Source organism: Homarus americanus, unplaced genomic scaffold, assembly GCF_018991925.1.
Source record: "Homarus americanus isolate GMGI-L3 unplaced genomic scaffold, GMGI_Hamer_2.0 scaffold11022, whole genome shotgun sequence".
NCBI lineage: Eukaryota > Metazoa > Arthropoda > Malacostraca > Decapoda > Nephropidae > Homarus > Homarus americanus.
The window spans coordinates 12,379,214-12,397,164 of record NW_024737068.1 but is presented as its reverse complement, the minus strand read 5'-3'; the positions used below and the strand labels follow the sequence as shown (position 1 = coordinate 12,397,164).

Genomic DNA, 17,951 nt, shown 5'->3' with positions numbered 1-17,951 from the left:
TACCTTGAAAAAATATGAATATAACTTGATGGGGGAGAAGGGTGATTTTGAGGTTGATAACATCGAGCTTCTCTTCAAGTGTTATATCCTTTCTTTTACCATCATCACCGGGAATTCGATCACCAGAACGCTTCTTGGAGATATTCTTCTTTACCATATTCACAGTTAATACCACAAAATTGGAGAAATAGTAAGCAAAAATCGCGTTACAGCAAACAAGCGTTCGCGTTATACAAATATCGTTCCTCTATTCATAAATCGCGTTAGAGCAAATTCGCGTTATCAAAACACGCGTTATAGCAGAACTCACTGTATGTTGGCCTGGCGAATTGGCTAGGAATTATCATACCTAGGTAGCATTTGCTGACGTCGCATTCAGAGCTTGAACAAAAAATATTTTATTTGTTTTTTTTAATCTAAATTTTGTTATTCTATGTAGTTCATTTTTAATCAATATATGTTTGTGGAATTCTAAATATATTATTAACAACACAAACAATAGCATTCATTAAAAATATACGGTTCATAGGAAAACCAGGTATTCATGAATTTCAAGGAGTAGCTAGCCTAATTTCTATCACGCTTCTTGCTGAACATAGTTTTACGTGATGGAATAGATAAACATGAATTTTAAAGAATGAAAATAAAAATAATCCAAATGAATAAACAAATAAATAAAATATTGTAATGTGTGGAGGCCCCCAGATTGTGGAGGCCTCTGGGCAGCTGCCCACTTTGCCCACTCCTGAATCCGGCCCTGAGTATAAATCTTTGCTTAGAAAAAGAAAATACTTGTTGAACCCTTCTAATCTGGTACGTCTTGGTCCATCAAATTCTGGGGTCTGGCATGATTTGTGATTTGCTGTTTTGCCATTAGTTTGTGAAATGGTTTGGGGGAGGGAGTCAACCCTCTTCCTGCACCAGTCTAAGCTCCCAGTGTTCTGTACCTTTATTTAGTTCTAATTTACCCTTCAGTATGGCTTAAAAGAGACCATCAAATGGTGGAAGTGATGGTAAGGCTAGGTAAACTGCAGCAGGCATATGTAAGGCACAGTAGCTAAAATAACTATCTGTGAATACTTTGTGGGAAACAATGGACGATAAATTTTGGTATGCGAGGGCTTTCACTAGTCACATAAAATTTTGGAGCATATCGACCCCCACCTGCACAGTTAGTTGTTTTAACTACTGTACACCCACTAATATTCTCTAAGCACATCTTATTTAAAAATTATTATTGTATTTGATAAATTATTGCTTTCAATCCAAATCCACCAAATATTAATACAGTATATTAAAACATAAATACTATATATGGAATATTTAGCCAGGTTATTGCTCCCTGTGGGGATTGGTGTGCAGCAAATTTTGAACAGTATCCATGCTGCTTTTGTGATGAGAATTATTGCTGTACAATGTTATTAATTTTATTTACACTACGTACATTATTTTGTATCTTAATGTTGCTTTTGGGGCAAAAATGGGAGTGTATAGTATTTGTTGCTAGGAACACATCATCAATTTAAAGCATTACAGTACAGTACGGTATTTGAGTGGACGGTAAAGATTTTTTTGACCTGAAATGTATTTCTATTTCATTCATTGTATTGGTAGAGTAGTGAATTTTTTAACCTCCTGTGGTTAAAAAATTTAAACGGTCCTGAACTTGCGGGGTTAGAGGGGTTCAACCGGTACTGTGCTAAGAGAGAAATAAATGCTTTTTTGGATGACTACTTGTTCAGTATTTAATGCCTTTACAGTATATACAGTTCAGTATATTCTTCAGTTTTTAATATGCAGTACTGTATTCATGTAACTCATCACTATAAACTGTATACTGTACATGAGCTAGATTTAATTTTGGATTCTCTTTGTTTCAGGTAAATGACCGAAATTTTGCTTCACAATCACATGTGTTCAAAGACATAGGGGAAGAAATGTTGCAACATGCCTTTGAAGGTAAGTTAGATATTCTAAATTCAGTTTTATGATTTTAATAATGTCAATAAGAAATTTATGTACTGTACACAAGAATTTTTTTGGATAGTACTGCACCTGTATTTGATGACATGCTTAAGAATGTAATTTTCTACATTACAGTATTTTGAAGAAGTTTGTATGCAGTACCTTTAAAAAAAAAATGGGGAAAACCCTCTACAGTATAATTACAATTTCGGTACCTGTACAGTCGTAGATTTGTTTAGAAGTTTACATGTTATAAGTACAGTATAGTCTGCATTTACGCGGATTTTGTTTACGCCTTTGGTCATTTACGCGGCACCTTGCCAGAATGAGAATTTTGAATTACGCGGTTCATTGCATCATTTACGCGGGAAGCGGCGCGGGCAGGGTGCACATTAGGTCGCTCTTCCGTTATCGCTGACGTCATATGACGTATCGGACTGTGATTGGGCTACGCATCCTTACCACCCTCGCATTCCCTCCGCCGCTAGCTGTGATTGGTCTAATGTAACATGACGTGCCCTGCCACCAGAGGGAAGAAGTCGCTGACCTAGCCGGGCCAGTCTCATTGTTCTCAGTCCGCGTATACAGTTATCTCTTGTGCCCGCTATTCCCCTCACAATGGCTTCCGCTGGACCCCCACCACCCCGGAAAAACCTTGAATTACCTGGACCAAGCCATGGTTATGTGAAGGAAATCATCGAGTTGGGGGAGAAAATTAAGCTCATCCTTGACAACGACCCAGTCAAGCATCGGTATGAAATGTATCAAATGTTCCCAATTTTTCTGGTTGATTTTTGCATTCGACACACGCTGCTATTCTGGTGATATCTATCTCGTTCTTTTCTCCATGGCTTGAAACAATTTTGGGAATACATTAAAAAGATATCCTTTTTCTCCTTTTTATATGAATTACAGTATTGTGACAGCCAAAGACAACACACGAGTGTACCATCATGCATGATTCAATATTTATCAGCTAAATTAACCTCACTTCGCTATAACTACTTCCAAGATGGCAGAGGTACTGGTGATGTTATCTGCAAGCTAAGAATACCAATACATAAGGTATTTGTTCTTATGCCTTTTGAAGTGAGTGTGATACTTTCACCTATTCCTGCAATTAATTACAACAAGCTCATTTGTAACTAGTAATGATGATACAGTACTGTATTTAAGTCAACTAATAATTTATATTTCAGTTTATCATCTTATATGACAGGTGATATTTATTTTTATTTTTTCGTTTTTGCACAGGTTACAATGTGTGCATTTTTGCCTACGGTCAGACGGGAGCAGGGAAATCCTATACAATGATGGGCAAGCAAGAGGAAGGTCAAGAGGGAATCATTCCTCTTGTTTGTAAAGACATGTTTCAGAGAATTGCAGACTGCACAGATGGAGAACTACAGTATTCTGTTGAGGTACAAAGACATTTTATCATTCATTGAATTTTGTTCTGTTCTGTATTTGATTTGTCTACATGCTTCATCCTTGACTTATGTCTTGGACTGACAGTAAATTAGTTGAAGAAATACTTACAGATATCTGTTTACTGTTTGTTATTGATTGTAACAACTACAATTTTTAGTGTGATAATAGAAAATTAAAATTCACTTTCATGTATACAGTACAGTACTGCATTAGTATTGTTTGAATTTTTTAAAGTAATACCCCCCCTACAGGAGATTGTGTAGGATTTTAGAACAGTATGTTGTTAGTACTGTAATAGGAATGTATGAAGAAAGTTACTCTATATTCATGCATCAGGATTGTTTTTATTTCTACACTGAATCAGTGTTTGTGTCAATTGCAAAACATTAGGTTTGTTAAATATTACAATGTTCTAAATGCATTTCTTTTGGAGTACAGTATCTGTATTATAGTTTATACTGTACTTCATAATAGGGATTTTCAAGTGATGCAATGATGGGTTACCTTTAATTGAACAGTCCTAAATCTTGACCAAACTGCCCTAACATTCACCTCAAGTCAGTGAGCAGTACAGTACGTGTATGTTTGAGAAGTTTACAGTAATAATTCTAATAACAGGTGAGTTACATGGAGATCTACTGTGAACGTGTACGAGACCTGTTGAATCCAAAGAAACAAAACAATCTCCGTGTGCGTGAACATCCTCTTCTGGGTCCATATGTAGAAGACCTTGCAAAATTAGCAGTCACAACATATGAAGATATTCACAATTTAATAGATGAAGGTAACAAAGCCAGGTGTGTATCCCATATAACAGTTTAATAGTAAGTAATGTACAGTACTTTAATTTTCACGACTATAAGATCACCCTCCAAATTCTAATATGCCATACAATCGATTTGTATTTTAATATATCAGTTGAATCAGTGTAGGTCAATATCATTTAACTTTACATAAGACTTTTATGTTTTGATTGATATCAGGAAACATTCTAAATGTATATCTCTTACATTATAGTTTTACTTATTATTTATTGTAAATATTTTTTACAGGACAGTTGCAGCAACCAACATGAATGAAACATCATCACGTTCCCATGCAGTATTTACGATTGTGTTAACTCAGCGTCGAAATGACACCACCACCAAACTCTCATCAGAACGAGTTTCTAAGGTAATATGCTTTTCCTGTACAGTATAGTGTGTTCATATTTTCTCATTATGCTTATCCCCTTACTTGTATCCTGTGGACCACTTGATTATACTGTATTAAGATTTTGTTATTGGTTGTACACGTACAGTCTCTCCTTGACTTACGACGGGGTTCCATCCCGACGACCAGGTCGTAAGTCGAATTGGTCGTAAGTTGAAAAAGCGAAAATGATACATAGAAATTCTAAAATGGGTGTCTCTTTTTCTTCTCAGCACCACGAGAACTCTCACTTTTATGCTTGCCAGCCATTTTAAAGGGTATTACAAACGAAAATTTGGTCAGTACACAGCGCGATCACTAACGTCGGGACTCGAAAATACGTAATGTGAAAAATATTTTATACGATCATAGCCGTCGTATGTCTTGGTTGTAGTAAGTTGAATATGTCGTAAGTCGAGGAGAGACCTTACAAGCACTATCTGTGTAGTTCAGTAGATAATGAACTCATCATCCTGTTTGCCATAGATTTATTTCTTTTCGTATGAAATAGCATAAGATTTTCAAGAGTAACATTCCTGGAGAAAGATCAAGATGAGACAGGAAAATTTTTGGAAGGAATAAGAACACTTATAAAAAATATAATCTGTTTATAGAACTGTTGTATGAGAAAATAATCAGTGTTGGTCGCTGAATTTGCTTACCAAAAGTGCTCATGGTTGGTGTTCTCATTTTTTTTATTAACCCTTTGGCATGTGGGGTTTGGGTGGAGAGCATTTTCCCAGGTGGTATTTTTTATTAAAAACATAAAACCAATTTATTGCTAATAAACCTTACTCCAAGTCACAAAATACTGAAGAAATATTAAAAGATGCAACAATAAGGTGATCAGAAGATGTATAGCATCCAGTGTAACATAGTTATTGTACTTATTTTATTTACTTTCAGTATTTTCTTAGTACTAAGAGACACTCATTTAGGGCATAGGTGCATGGAATTTACCAGTACAGTACAGTACAATACTTTATAAAAATCACGTGTGTCTCTTCCCCCTAAAAAATGTCTGCTGTATTTGCCCTTTATTATGACATTACTCAAATTTTTGAGAAGCATGTTGGAATAATTTATTATCTCTTTATTTTTATATATTGGTCTCTAATAAGGAAAATGTTCACATCAGTTTATTAGGACCCTACTGGAAATAGGTGGGTAGTCTGTGGGTAGGTGGGTAGTCTTACAATACCTTGGGGAGTAGTGGTCCTGCTTTGCCAACTGTTCCCATCCTTTGGGTTGCCATTAGGAAGGGCATCTAGCTATAAAACTTTTGAGTCAACATGCCGGATGGCAGCCAGGTCAACCAGAGCTGTGCCCATCCCCTGGTCTCTGCTGCATTTTCTGGGCTGTCATCCTGTCTGCACAGTGAGTAACAGGTGAGTGTTTTGTAGGCTGGCACTTCTGCTTGATAGTACATAAGCCTGAACTCAGGGGTAGCATCCTGAGAGAGTACTCCATGATCAAGCACAATATATCACACCCAGCTTAAGTGTCATTATTGCACATGGAAGAATGCACCTGAAGTTGGTTGTGGTGCATCACCCCGAGGCCACTGGACTGCTCTTGCACCAGCATCAGGGTTACAAGTGTGCCAGTACCCGGATTTGAAGTGGGGGGGGCATCACGTTCTGGCTGGTACCCAACTTTTAATATAATCATGACAAACATTACAATGAATAAATATAAACCTGCCACACTAAATCACCCACACAACACACAGATGAATGTCACAAGAAACTGTGTGTGTGTCTGTGATCAAAAAGAAGGTACATGACATAGTTGGGTTCAGAGGTGGTAGAGTGAACATACCGGTACTGTAGGTATGATGCTTGGAGGGGAGCAGGTGAGATTGTGGAGACATTGAGCCACAGAAAGCTTGATGTCTGCTGCATGCCAAAAATGAGGTAGAAAGGTGGCTCAGCAAAGATTATCTCTGGTAAGAATGATAGCTACAAGATGTTCTGGAAGGGGAGTGAATTGGGAACTGGTGGTGTAAGGATCTTGATTGTCAAAAAGTGGGCGAAGAAAGTGCTATGAATGAAAATTTTTGAATGTTAGATCTCGATTGAATGTTAGAATTGTGGTTCTGAAGCACGAATGAATCTGGTAACATTCATATCTGCAGACATCCCATAAATTGGGCTAAGTGAAAAAGTGAAGGATGGGTTTTGGGATAAGTTGTTGCATGAAGTGTTGGAGCTGGGTGAAAGAGAGATTGTAGTATTAGTTGTTGACTTAAATGGTCATGTCAGCTCACACACTGAGGGCTTTGAAGGTGTACATAGAGGAAAAGGCTATGGCACAAGAAATGTGGAAGGGGAAATAATACTTGAGTTCGGGGATGCATTGAACGTGGTTGTATGCAGTACTGTACATTGCTTAATAATAGGGTGAGTAGGTTGATTATGTTTGAGTAAGGTGAATCAAAAACACAGATTGATTACTTTCTCTTTAGGAAATCAAACAGGAAGCTTGCTTGTTAGAGTTGTAAAGGTTATAGCAGAGGGGGAAAGTGTAGTTCTGAGAAGGAAAGTGTGGAAATTGAGGGAACAGAATGCAAGAGAAGCATTTGATGCCGAGTTGTGAAGACTGGAATCACTCAGTGACAGTGAGAGTGCAGTGAAGTGCTGAGTCAAAGTAAAGGATACTTTGCTGAGAATGGCTGACAAGATGTGTGGTTGGATAAAGGGCCCAGCCAGGCATGCAGTAACATGGTGATGGAAGAAGACACAGTGATAAAGGAGGCAAGAAGATTGCATAAGACCTGGAAGATGGGTGGTGACAAGAACGAGTACCTGGAGGCCAAGCATAAGGCCAGAAGAGAGGTTTACAATGCTAAAAAACAAGGACAGATCACATTCACAATATGTTGAATAGATCAATCGCAAGGGAAAAGGTATTCAGAATAGCCAGGCAAGTAGTGGGTAGAAACGAAAATATTGTTGGTGAGTAGTGCATCAAACGGGGTTGGTGAAATGAGGAAATCAGGGATACCTTGAGAAAAATGCTTAATACTATGATCAACTACTGAATGAGGTGTGTACGGGTAAATGGGACGGGCAGCCTATGGGTATTAGAACCAGTACAGGGACTATGCCCAAGGATTGAAAGAGAATGGGTGAAGAAAATAATGGACAAAATACGATTAGAAAGCAGCTGGAATCTCAGGGATAGTTGCAGAAATACTGAAAACATCAGGCGATGTAGGGGTGTCAGTGGTGACCCAATTGACTAATGCAGTCATGGTGGAATGTACTGTTCCAGATGACTGGAGGAAGAGTATGATTGTGAATGCCTACACTTGAATGTGGGAACTACAGGGGTCTAAACCTGCTAGATCAGGTTATGAAAATTGTTTAAAGAGTGATTGAGAAATTGATAAAGGAGAGAGTAGACATACTGTAAACAAAATGCAATTTGGATTTGTGCCAGCCAGGGTGACTATCGAAGCAATATTTATGACCAGGTGTTTACAAGGTAAATATCTAGGGAAGGAGAGAAAATTATACTTTGTATACATAGACTTAGAGAAGGCATTTGACAGGATACCATGTGAAGTAGTAAAGTGGGCAATGAGAAAGCAAGGATTCGAGTGGCTTGTTCGAGTGATTATGGCATTATATGAAGGCTCAAAAACCCTTGTGATAGTAAGTAAATGGTGAAGAAATTGAGGTGAAAGTAGAGGTCCCATCAGGGGTCTGTCTTGAGACCCCTGATTTTTATCTTAATGTTGGACAAGAGAGATTCAACCTGTACTGTATTGGGATATTTCATTGCCACGAATAGATGGTATCCCTGATTTCAGGTACATTTTGAGAACCCCTTATTTATAGTTTAGATTTACTGTACGTATATGTAATCATACATGATAAACATGCATCAGTTCTCATTTCCATAACATGTTCAATATTTTCTGTTAATGTACAGCATATTATATTGAGATATTTTTTGCTCTTTGCAACTGCATTTTGAAGAAATCACCATTTTTATTGCTACAATGTAGTTTAAGGAAACAAACTTATACATGTTGTTTTAGGTTGGTTAAATAAATAAAATTTAATGAATGCAGTCAGTGTGTATTCCTTAAAAATGCTTTTTGTGAAATCGGTATGAGCTTTGAAAAATCTTTTATATATGTCATTGAAATTCCTCTGTATTATTCTTGATTGTAAATATTTATATAGTCTGTATACTGTATATATACAGTTTACAGTACTGGTACTGTATATGTAAACTTGTTATAGCCTTGCTTGTTATTCACCTCCTCTTAATATGGGAGGTTCAGGTATTTAGAAAAAATGGATGAGGGGTTTGGGAAATTGTTGGGGGGGGGGATAAGAAATAATAACAACTTAAACAATTTGAGTTGTTAATAATATGAGATTATTATAAAGTTGAAGCTACAATGCATACAGGTTTAAAGATCAATCCCCCTTTTATGTTTTTAGGTAACAAGCACATTACACACTGATAGCTTCAATTTTTACTCAAATATAATTCAACCATTTAATGGTATCTTTTTTTTGGTAATTAAACATCTGTTTGGTGCCTTTTGAGGAAATTTCACATTGCTTCTCATAGACTTCAGTGCCATGACTTTCTTGTGTTTGTAAGTTGTGATTGTGATATATTGAATATGTGTAAAGTATTAGCTGTTTGAGTATGGTCTTTTAGCATGTTTTCTTTTGCAGATATCTTTAGTCGATTTAGCTGGTTCTGAGCGAGCAGACTCCACAGGAGCAAAGGGCACTCGTCTGAAAGAAGGTGCCAATATCAACAAATCCTTAACAACACTGGGCAAGGTCATCTCTGGTCTTGCTGAAGTAGTAAGTGTCCATTATGTCTCAATTGATATAGTAGCTAGTTGATTAAGTGTAAAAATATTAGATTTATATTGAAACATAACTCAGCCTTCCACTTTCTTTTTGAAGATCAAGATGATTTACACTTCTGATTTTTGCCTCTTTTTTTCAAATCTGTTCTGCCATAATAGGCAAATAAGGTACGTGTCCCTAGTTATAGGATCTTTTTTATTTCTCTGACCATGGCTACATAGCTCTCATGATATTAATTTTAACTGGGAACCATATGGCATCGAAGTCCCACTTACTTAAAAAAATAGTAAGTCATTGTAGGTTTCTGAATCACGAAGCTATTTTTCTTCTATTTAGTAGCCACCATACTTATTCTTTTGGTGTTTTCAGGCTTCTAAACCAAACAAAAGGAGGAAAACAGAATTCATCCCTTATCGTGACTCAGTGCTGACCTGGCTATTACGAGAAAATCTAGGTGGAAATAGCAAAACAGCCATGATAGCAGCCATATCACCAGCAGATATTAATTATGATGAGACACTTTCAACTCTTAGGTTTGTGTTGAGGAGTTTGTTAATTTGTTTAATCTCAGTGACTTGAAGAGGGGGGGATATAGCAATCATGTTGTCATGAGGTTTAATGGGTCTATGGTCTTTTTTGTGTGAATCTCTTTCATAATTATTAAAATACTGTAATACTTGCAATTTTTTTTAAATGGGTGATAATGATTAAATGGAAAATAATTGTTTGCCTTTGCTCCTGATTCCAATCACCCTGCTTTATAGCAAAAAAGTCTTGAAAGATTAAAATACCAATGGTAGAAATATGAAAGTTTGTTTGCTTGTAAGTGTTTACAAATTCAAATTTGTGGCTTATTGAATTTAATAGTTTTGAATTATGTCCACTTTGATTTTGAAACATTGGTTTCATTATGGTTCTTGAGTGATTTCTTATCATTCTAATTGTTCACATTTAATAAAGGGAGCATATTTTCTTGATAAATCTCACTGCTGAAGTGGAGTTAAATATTTTCCTTAATTACACACAGTACAGTACTGTATTCAGATATATATTAGATTCATACTGTTTCTTAATTTCTTAGGTATGCAGATAGAGCAAAACAAATTCGTTGCAATGCCGTAGTTAATGAAGATGCTAATGCCAAATTAATCCGTGAGCTGAAGGAGGAGATCCAGCGTCTACGTGAACTGCTGAAGCAAGAGGGCATTGAAGTTCAGGAAGGTAAACTGTTAAATTTGTCTTTAAATTTTATTGGCAATTGATTGTAATCAAAATTTTGCAAGTAGATGATACAGGTTTTTAACAGAGTCCTCTGGATCGACTTCACAAGGTTGATGCCCAAGAACACAGTATGATTTGCTCTTGCCACAATACGAGAATCTTCCTCTTTTAAATGCTTTTAGTGTACAGAAGGAATTGAAGAACCAACCCTTATTACATAGGAAGCACACCATATCACTGCGTATTTTAGGGGACTTACTATGTAATACGTAATTACGATAATTTCCCAACCATGCCTAGTTACTTTGCTAGTTTATATAATGATAAAAAATCAAGCTCCGCTATAGCCAGTGCACAAACCGGGTCAGCTGTCATGAGTGATTCACAAGCACCATTATTGCTGCCATCTCTGCAAATGAACATCCAATTCTTGGTCAGTCAAATATGACACTAGTGGCTGTTATCAGCATTGATGATTGAAGGCTGAGCTAATGTGGGTGCAATTTTCTCCCTAACGTCACCTACAGCAGGCCTGGATGGCAAGGTCATCTGCCACAATGACAACCGTCCTGCTGACCTGGGGTCATGTAAGTAACCTGCCCATTCACCACACCCCATATTGTGCCCACGCCTCTCAGCCCTGTATGGCTGGTTACCCCTTGCTCAAGCCATTTTGCTGTATATTTTTTCTTTGGTCTGCCCCTTTTCCATAGGGTGCCCTTGCATTGCTCATTGACTGTTTTGCCCAAGGTGCACTATTTGGTCAGAGTCAGGTGTTATGCACTCTCCCACCATGATCATTTCATGAAGACAAGCAATTTGAATAGTTAGAAGCTGATGTGCACTGTGCCTTTATTAGCAGTTAAAGTGCACTGTGTGGCTATAAGATCAATGCATGCATTGCCATTCAAATGGTGTTTATACCCATGTACAGTGCAAATTTTGAAATTCTATTCTGAAAAAAAATTATTTGACAATTGGTGTTCCTGATGGGGCGGGGCATTTTGTAGCCATAGCCAGCTTTTATGTAGACTCTCTCTCTCTTGTCACATAAACCTGACTTTATGGCTTAAGGTGTACCAGAAAGCCTTCTTCAGCTGACCATTTGTTTCTTGAACACCTTCAGTTAATATACTGAGATGACTGAGAGCAGGTGCTCAGCTGATAATAAACCAGCTCACTGCACGGCTTGGCCGCCTAAGTCTGTCACTCACTTGTGGGTGTCATTGTACTGTCTTATGCTATACACATCACATGCTTTATGCAGTAATCTTATAATCTATTTCAACTTCAATTGTTTTTTACAGGGCATAGTTAACATCTTATTTGCTCAAAATTCTGTTATGCTGAAGAAATTTATGAATCTGGGTGCTAAGCTAATTCTGTCAGCAGTGTGCTTTTATTTCTGGTACTGTAGCAAAGCTGTGTTCCCTATTTACACTCTTTATTCATAGTTACTGTAGCCATTTTTATCTTCACCGGTAATAATTTAAGTCTGTGGATATTGTATTCGCTGTTGAGTAACCGTATGTTCATTATTTTACAATGCTAGTAAAAAAAATTACTTCTCAAAAATAGTTTGAAGGTATTGTTTGTTTGCTGTTCATTATTTACTTTTAAATAAAAATGGGTTTCAGTACTGTACTAATTTCAATTCATTCACCTTTGATGGCATTTTGAGTACGGACTTCTGACCATTGTTTTGTTAGAACTGCTCATTTTAAGCAATTATTTCAACTGTGTTGAGGTTATATAGCAAGCAAGTTACACTGCCTTAATGGGTATCCACTGATCTGATGGTATATACCTGTACAGTGTTCTCAAATATGAATCGCCTTTAAAGAGGCAGTGTCTGATTGATAACTAATTTAAGAAGGTACTATTACTGTAACCTTATTCCCAACAGTTTTTAGAATCCCAAGTGGGTCACGACTCAAGGCTAATGTAGCTGATGTTTTAGATTTGTTCGTTAATGCTCTCTAAGTGGACTGCATATCAAGTTCTGTAAGTGGCATGCAAACTAAATCTTGTTCATACATTTATGACACATGCCCACAAATCATGCTTGTTATGATAATAAAATTCCTCAACAATGAAAAACCTAACCTCTCCAAGCAATCCCCATTTCAAATTAATGTATGGTCACAAACGATAAGTGTTTTCTTATCTTGGCCGGTGATGGAAATACTATAATGTTTTGGTTGCTAGATGCTGTGTTGGACTGTTTTGTTGGTGCTATATTTTGCCATCATATTTAGTTAATGGTCTCAGAAGTATGTTATTGGATCGGATTTTCAAACCGTGATCTCTTGGTTTTTGTGTGCAGGCTTAGTCTTATATTCATTGTTTATGAGGTTGTGGTACAGGATCACTTTCTGCAGAGTTTTGATGTAGGAATGTGTGTTTGTGTTAATGCTAGTGGGAAGTTTCTTGTATGATTATTTATTTTCTTATTAATTATTTTATTTTTTTACGGGGATTAACCCACCTGGGCACAGGTCGAACGACCCACAACATTGCCTTGGGGGGTTTAAGGATCATATTTTTTTTTAATTGTGGCCTCAAGACCCATTTCTACATGGCAAATATTTTTTTTTTGTATGCTTTGATTGAAGGACACAACCAATGGTTGATGTTTTAATTTTTTTCTTTTAAATTTGTGTCGTTAATATATGTCAGTATGGGACTATGGTTCTATTGATTGATGATATAATCATATTTTTCTTTGCACCAGTTAGTGGAGAGTATGACAGTTTGTAAAATAGTATCTCTTTTTTTGTATATCAAGTAGGTCATTACTGATACATTCATACCAGACTAGTGTTTATAGTGTTTATTAGAGGTGACTAGTTCACCTGTATAGTAATGAAAATACAAAAGTTCCCTGTAAAGGTTTATGATAAGGGTTTAGTTTACTTTTTTTTAATGTAATTAGTTTTTGTTTTGAATCAGGTTAATGTGGGATCAAAGCAGATTTTTTTATTTGTGCTATTTCTTCTTTTACTACCAGTGTCTCTTTTGCATATTCAAGTTGCAGTCTCTTATGCAAGGTTTTGGTAACCTTGTGCAGGTTTATTTTTAGAACACTGTTGGTCAGTAAGTTTGATCTAGCCATCTCAATTAACATTTTATTATGTTTCTCTAACTGCAGTCTTTGGATTAGATTTCTTCTCAGTTAGTACCATATGTTTGATACCAGTATCTTGGCTTACTTTCAGACTGTAGCTGCAATGCTAAATGTTTTGGATTGTGAGTGGGAAGTAACTTTGGACATTCTTCAAGCTTTAACCTCAGAAACAGAGTTATAGTTGGGGGATGTTGTGCTCTCAGATTATTTTTAGATATTGCACAGGCATTGTACTCTTCTTTACAGGCCTTGGCAATGTTCCTCAATTGCTGTGAATGTTCTTTACTGGAAAGAGTTTAACTATATTAACTTCTCAGTGAAAGCATTTGTTAATTATATGACTTTTAACCCTATTTAGGGATAAAAACTTCTTGATTCGGCAAAGTTTTATACTATTTATGTATTTGTTTATTTTTTTAGGGGAAGCTAATGTTCCAGAGCTGATTAACCCATGAACTATAGATGTATTTTTATGCCTCATTACTTGCATTTCAAACTCTGGCATCACAGTTTTGTCACTTTGCTTCCTGAGTTATGTGCTGCTGACCTTGTAATCTTTATATTAGTCCCAGAATCCTTAACTTGTGTAAACTGTGGTGGTAAACATCAGGTTTCTGATCTGTAAGCTTCTTCAGTTGATGTGACTTGCCTTTTTTATGCTTTCGGCTGCATTGCTTGGTGGTTCAGTTCATTCATTGTCATTGTAAAGTAGTTAGTGTGAATGAGAGTGATATAATAGTGAATGCTTGAGAGTATTAACCGTTGTTGAAATTGAAATTTTATATTTTCTGTGTTTTTGTTATCCGCAATACTGAATTTTAATTTAGTTATACTAAAATGAATATTACATCAGTTAGTTGTTCATTTTTGGACCCCACAGGTTTGCTTGTAAGTACAGGTACAGTACTGAATTTGTTGTTTTATACAGGATTTTCACAGTGACATTAACTGGGAGTAATATCTTTCTCTTTTAATTTAATTAGAGTTTTATCATATTTGAAATAAGATGTTTCTTTTAATATTGTCTCATCAATGTTTTATAAAAAATAATTTTGTTATAAAATATATGCAAAAACAACATTTGCTAAAGACCAAACATTGGTTATTATCTTAAAGTATATGTAAAGAATAAGAAGTACTTAAAAATTTATGTACTCTGTACCGCGTGATATGATTGTGAAAATGTGCACATTTTTGTTCTTGAAATTTTTTTTACTTTGAAAGTTATGATAAGTACCCTAATACAGTGGTCCCTAGGTTAACGAACACAATTCGTTCCACAGAGTTGTTCGTTAACCGAAAATTTCGTTAACCGAATCCATTATTTCAATGGGATATTGGGTAATTTGTTCCAGCTCACAGAAAAGTACAGACAAAGTAGCAAAAAAATGCAGTAAAGTACACTTACTTTGAGGTGTGTATGTAGAAGGTTCCTGGTTGATGATGATGATGGGAATTAGAAGTGGGGGTGGAGGAGAAGGGAGAAGAGAAGTAAGTGGGGATGGAGGAGAAATCACCTTTCAGGGGACCCATGCTTGATGCAGTCATTTCACCAATAAAATTTTAAGTTCACTAGTTGTAATTCAAGATTATTTTATTTAAATCAACACTGCACTGCGTTATATATTATCAATATGTTAACTAAATTTCAAAATGACCATTAATTTCAATGTAAAAATGCAAAAATATTCAAGACACCAACAAAATCGATGTTCACTCCATTGTCAACAAAGCCAAACAGACGCCTGGTGGCTAAGTCAAGCAACTGATGGGCACACAAAAAACTAGTTCCCTGTACTGCATATACATGTATTATCAATATGTTAACTAAATTTTAAAATGACTAATAATTTTGATAAAAAAATGCAAAAATATTAAAGAGCACAACTTTCTTCATATTTACTCCACTGGAAACGAATGTAAACATAGAACAGATTGCTGAATTCGCAGACTAGCCCATCAGCTGATCAGCTGTTGCTCACAACAAAACGTGTTGTTCGTAAGGATTTTGTTAATTGAAGTTTTGTTCGTTAACCGAATTGAAGATCCTTATCGCAGGTAATTCGTTAATCGAACCATTCGTTGACCGAGGGACCACTGTACTGTAATGCTAGCCGAGATCATGTGATGCATCATGCTTAATTCCTCTTAACCATCAAACTATGTCTTCTTTAACTTAATGTTTTCCTCCTGATCTCTTCTTGTTCCATAGATGATGAGTCTTCTTATATAAATTAGCTTTGTTGAACAAGATATAATAGAAGTTTAGAGGTATGAATTTTTCATTTAAAGGGAATCACACTAACTTGAGTTGTTCCAGACTTTATTGCAGTGTAAGAATCAATAATTAGTACTGGGTAATTCTTTATGCTTGAACATTTATGAAATAAATCATGAGTAATTACAGTTTACATTAATGATGAACTGTAGTGTATGATTAGAAAAGGGAAAGCTTCAAAGTTATATTGCTTAAACCATAAGGAAGTAAGCAGCATCTTACCTTTAGGAATTTTGCTATGATTCTCTATACAGTATTTTGATAAAGGTTACAAGATCCAATGGGTAAATAAAAAGAAACAAATTTACAGTACAGTGTAATCCCTATTGAAGCTTGGCATATAATTTAATCTGTTAATTATAGTTAATAACACTAATGAATTATGAAACATGGTTAAGGATTAAAATGGAAAATTATAAAATTTTGAATATGAAATCAGTATATTGACTTACGTAGGAATTAGGCTAAGAGAAATAGATTCTTTCTTTCTTGTTATTTGTGGAAGGTTAATTAATGGGTAGGATGGGGTTAGATATTGTTTGTGCAAATGTCATACAGTAATTTAGGTGTAGTTAACATATCATGTTTGAGATGCATGACCTACAATTACCTATGAGTATTGTGGGTCCAGGTGAAGGAATAAAGTGTATTACAGTATCCAGGTGATGAAAGTAGTCAAATTGAGGTAAGTAGGTATAACTATATACAGACCTATTTGGTATTTGAAGGTAAGTCGATAATTTTTTGAGTCAGAAAAGAGTGTTGGACTAAATGTTAAAGATACGTATTTAGAATTATTGACACCCAAAGCATATAATAATTATATACAACAGTGGGATTGACTATTATTAATGGACATTTCTATCACAGTATATAGGCATCCTTGAGTAACAGAAGGTTACATTCCTGAAAAGTTGTTCTTTAAAAAGTTGAGAACTTAAAATCTACTTAAAGAAAATGGTCAGTGGTATTATTTTTTTTAATATACTGTACAGTAATTAATTATGTACGGTATTTATTTTCATGTTTTATGGGACGCTAGTTTGAATTACAGTACAGTACTGCATCTATGAAAGAAATCTCCAAAAGGCCCTGCATCCATTTTTAGTTATGTCATCCAGTCATCAAACAATTGATATAATTTTACTTTCATGCCACAGAACCAAGCTTGATCAATTGTACAGTACAGTACTCTGTTTCTTTCCTCTGATGAGTTCTGGACTATATTATTTATCAAAACAAAATTTTGATTGTCTAACAACCAGATTTTCTCTGTGCCCATTTATGAACACACATTTTAATATTTAATTTTTTTTTCATTTGAAATATGTACTGAACATTGCATCATATGATGTGTACGTATAGTATTTTAGAGTGATATTGGTGAACATTTAAGAATCATATATTTTCTTGTAAGTAATACTCCAGCTGAATGGTTTTAGCTCTAAAATACACATACTGTATATCACATTGTTGTGGTTGATGTTGCAGCCTCATAGATGGTTGTAAAGAAAAATCTTAGCTGTTCCTTTACAAGTTCAGCATGCTTCAAATTTAAAAAAAATGACATGGCATTATCGTCAGTATACTGTATTGTTTTTGATTGGATTGATGTTACCACTTTATGTTTTCTTTTGAGAATGCAATGACCTCATGAAACCTTGTGTACAGTACAGTAGTATATTGAATTCTTGCAAATTGAACTTTTAACCTCTTCTGAGAAATATGGAGATATTCCTTATCTCAAAGTGTATATTCCCACACCCTTAAATCTCATTTTTCGTTAACTGTATACTGTACATGTTTAAAGAACTTAAATGGTAGATAAATGCTATTGAACCCACATGTTACTTTACAGCACACACTGATTGCATTTACATGCTATAACTTT

The 17,951-nt window shown here is 35.5% G+C and overlaps 1 protein-coding gene across 16 annotated transcripts in view; it reads left to right on the top strand.

The window, feature by feature from the left end:
- The window catches only part of LOC121872966 (kinesin-like protein unc-104), a 193,531-nt gene that overhangs the window by 69,773 nt on the left and 105,807 nt on the right, over positions 1 to 17,951 (top strand). For 9 of the 16 annotated variants that reach the window (XR_006090185.1, XM_042376121.1, XM_042376127.1 and 6 more), the window contains exons 4-12: positions 1,881 to 1,959; positions 3,220 to 3,386; positions 4,015 to 4,193; positions 4,449 to 4,569; positions 9,291 to 9,425; positions 9,593 to 9,601; positions 9,804 to 9,967; positions 10,516 to 10,655; positions 11,183 to 11,242. Coding sequence is in view for 15 of the 16 variants with exons in the window: in XM_042376121.1 (XP_042232055.1) it covers positions 1,881 to 1,959; positions 3,220 to 3,386; positions 4,015 to 4,193; positions 4,449 to 4,569; positions 9,291 to 9,425; positions 9,593 to 9,601; positions 9,804 to 9,967; positions 10,516 to 10,655; positions 11,183 to 11,242 (1,054 nt within the window). In the remaining variant the exon portion in view is untranslated. The remainder of the gene's footprint in view (positions 1 to 1,880; positions 1,960 to 3,219; positions 3,387 to 4,014; positions 4,194 to 4,448; positions 4,570 to 9,290; positions 9,426 to 9,592; positions 9,602 to 9,803; positions 9,968 to 10,515; positions 10,656 to 11,182; positions 11,243 to 17,951) is intronic. The other 7 variants (XM_042376133.1, XM_042376132.1, XM_042376126.1 and 4 more) reach the window with 4 other exon arrangements.